Source organism: Rhododendron vialii, chromosome 6a, assembly GCF_030253575.1.
Source record: "Rhododendron vialii isolate Sample 1 chromosome 6a, ASM3025357v1".
In the NCBI taxonomy this organism is placed as follows: domain Eukaryota; kingdom Viridiplantae; phylum Streptophyta; class Magnoliopsida; order Ericales; family Ericaceae; genus Rhododendron; species Rhododendron vialii.
In genome coordinates, this window is record NC_080562.1 from 40,146,355 (window position 1) to 40,149,197 (window position 2,843).

The window sequence follows — 2,843 nt, forward strand, 5'->3', positions numbered from 1 at the left end:
GGGTAGATGATCTTGACTATATGCCACCAAGTATTAAGGACGCCAATGACGATGAGTCCTTGGATTCTCTTGAACACGAGGTACAATATAAATGATATATATAATGAGTGTTTTTGTGTTTGTGGCTTTACTCTATTTTGTTTTATGTAGTACTTATACTTTTTTTGTATTGTGTTATGTTAGCTCCAACAGATACCACCGAGTGGACCAACAAGATCAGAAGTTGAGCTCCAGCATGACTCGACTCGTGTCTTTGAGAGGATGACTCGTTCAACACCACATCTTATAGTTGAGTCCCAGCCCTCACTACCTCACAATGTAGAAATACAAAGTGAGGCAGCTGCAGTTAGTAGTGCTGATAAGATGCTGAAGCTCCATTGATGGGGATAGTTTAAGTTTAATTTTTTCCATTGAATAACTAAATAATACTATTGTGCCATTAAAGTAGCTCCTAATAGACGCGGACGTGGCATATCACACAGACTAGAACTCCAAAGACTTGTTGAAAACAAAGGGAAACTACTTGTTCCCATCCCACCAGAGTAACGTGCTCCGGTGGGGACTTACGCTTTTAAATTGGCCTCTAAGATTGGTGTTGAGGTTCGTGCACAAGTAGAAGACCTAAGTGTTAAAAGCTGGAAGGCTGTGGATGAGGGTATTAAGGCACCTTTGCTTCAATCCCTAAAGGTACTTGCAATACCTATTTATTTTTGTAACTGATAGTACATAGTTAATGATTACTGCAAAATCTTTTTATAGGATCAGTTTGACTTTGAAGGAGATCCAATTGATGTCAACAAGGCAATAACATCAAAGTGTGGGCGGAGATTGAGTGATTACACCCATAGGTTGTATGAGAAATTCAAAAAGCTTAAAGCAACCAAGGGGGAAGCGTATGCAAGAAGTCACCCACCTCCTCAAATTGCCATGGAGCAATGGACTCGTTTGATTGAAAAGAAGTGGACAAACAAAGATTGGCTGGTAACCAAAACTTTTACCATTCTATATTGTACTTGTTTCAATGTTTGGGCACTCATGATAGTTAAAGAACACTCTAAAACTTGAATCAAGTATTAGTCCTTGAGAGTTGACCATGGAGTGACTATGCACTTAGACTTGGATAACATACCACAATATTTTGTAGTTGATCTTTAAGAAAAACTGTCATCTTAGCTTTGGCTGGTTTGCCTTGTTGTAGCTTGGTTTGTACTAGTTTTCCTTTACGTGGATGTTCATGTGCCCATTTGGTTCCTACCATTTAAGCATGGGCTCATTTCTATGTTACAAGTACTGAGTTTTCTTATTTTTGTTGGTTGTTGGTGCTTGTAGCTTCGATCAGAGAAAAATATAGAAAATAGACGCAGTAACAAGACAAAGCATAGATGCGGGACGAAGTCTCTAGCAGTTAGAGTACATGAACATGTGTGTTTTTTTGTTTCTCTCTTTACGTTTGATAAGCTCATTGGCATGCTAAATTAACCCCTTGAATATGAAATAACATCTCAGGCTCTAAAAAATGAGGGTCAACTACCTAAATTGCCGGAGTTCTATAAATCCACTCATTATAATGACGACACGGGGAAGTGGCTTGCTCCAAAATGCCATACTATGTACGTATATCAAGTAATTTTTGTGGATAGAAAATCAGCGTTTCAATTTACTTATGTTGTTTCAATTCATAAAAAATGGCAGGAGGAAATGGTTCGAGTGGATGCTGTACTTAATCAGGAAGGTGCTACCCCATTAATAGGGGAGCAGATGTCCGTCACGGTGCTGAAACAGAGACCAGGTTATGTGAAAGGACTTGGCTTAAGGCCTTCGTCATCTATTAGGACCACATCTGAAACTGCCTTGAAAGCACTTGGCTTGAGGCCTTCCTCCTCTACCACGACCCATGAATACGCGTCATGCCTCGAGATGAAAATAGAGTCACAAAATGACACCATTGAGAAACTTTTGGAGGCAAATAGGCAGCAGCAGAAGATAAATGCTAGCATGATGGAGTTTCTTTCTCATTGAAAAAGGGTACACTGGACATGTTGGGAGTGCTGAAACATCATCTAATGATTGACTGGTTAGTAGAATTCATTTATCCTTTTCAAACTCGTTTCAATGAACTCATATATAAGTAATGGAATGGTTAATTGATTTAGTGTGGTTGATTGACAGATTTGGTGCAATTTTTTGTTTTATATATTCATGCAATTAGTGGATTTAGTTGAACTTCCAAGAAGTGTCAGGATTGAGATGTTTTTTGTCCATGTCCGCACTTTGTAACTTATTAAAGCTATCTAGTTTTTCAGATTGGTATGTTGGCTGTTATAGTTTGCTGTTATAGTTTCTGCTTTTATAGTTCTGCTTGGTGGCAAGTGCCACCCCCATTTTAAAAATACCAACAAAAAAATTTAATAATTCACAAAAAAAGGTTAAATATAAGTACTTGAAGAATTGTGCACAAATTTTTGTAGATTATTGATCCGTCTTGATGTGAGGCTTCTCATTTTCAATTTCTGGGTGCTGGCAAAACTCTCTGTTTTTAAGGTTAGAGACGAAAAGTGAGAAATAGGGAAAGAATTACATTTCTACTTTTCATTTTTCACTTTTGATTAGTGTAAGAGGAGAAAAGCCCAAATTATCGTCTATATTTGGTTTTAAGGATCTCTTATTATGCTCATTGAAAAGCTTTAGAGCAAAAAATTCATTACTACCATGTATAATCAAATGATCAGAAAAATAATTTTTCCGCATCGATAACCATATTTTTTAATATATAAGGGGTGCAAAAACTTTTGTGTGTGCTAATATATCTAAAAAATGGGAAAAATTTAAAAATTATTTTTAAA

The 2,843-nt window shown here is 36.9% G+C and overlaps 1 protein-coding gene across 1 annotated transcript; it reads left to right on the forward strand.

Moving 5' to 3' along the window:
* The first annotated feature begins 552 nt into the window (after positions 1 to 552).
* LOC131330939 (uncharacterized) lies at positions 553 to 2,296 on the forward strand. The gene is made up of 3 exons (XM_058364699.1): positions 553 to 687; positions 760 to 981; positions 1,693 to 2,296. The coding sequence occupies exons 2-3, from the start codon at positions 928 to 930 to the stop codon at positions 2,017 to 2,019; spliced, it is 381 nt and encodes a 126-aa protein (XP_058220682.1). The 5' UTR covers positions 553 to 687; positions 760 to 927; the 3' UTR covers positions 2,020 to 2,296.
* Positions 2,297 to 2,843: the final 547 nt, after the last annotated feature.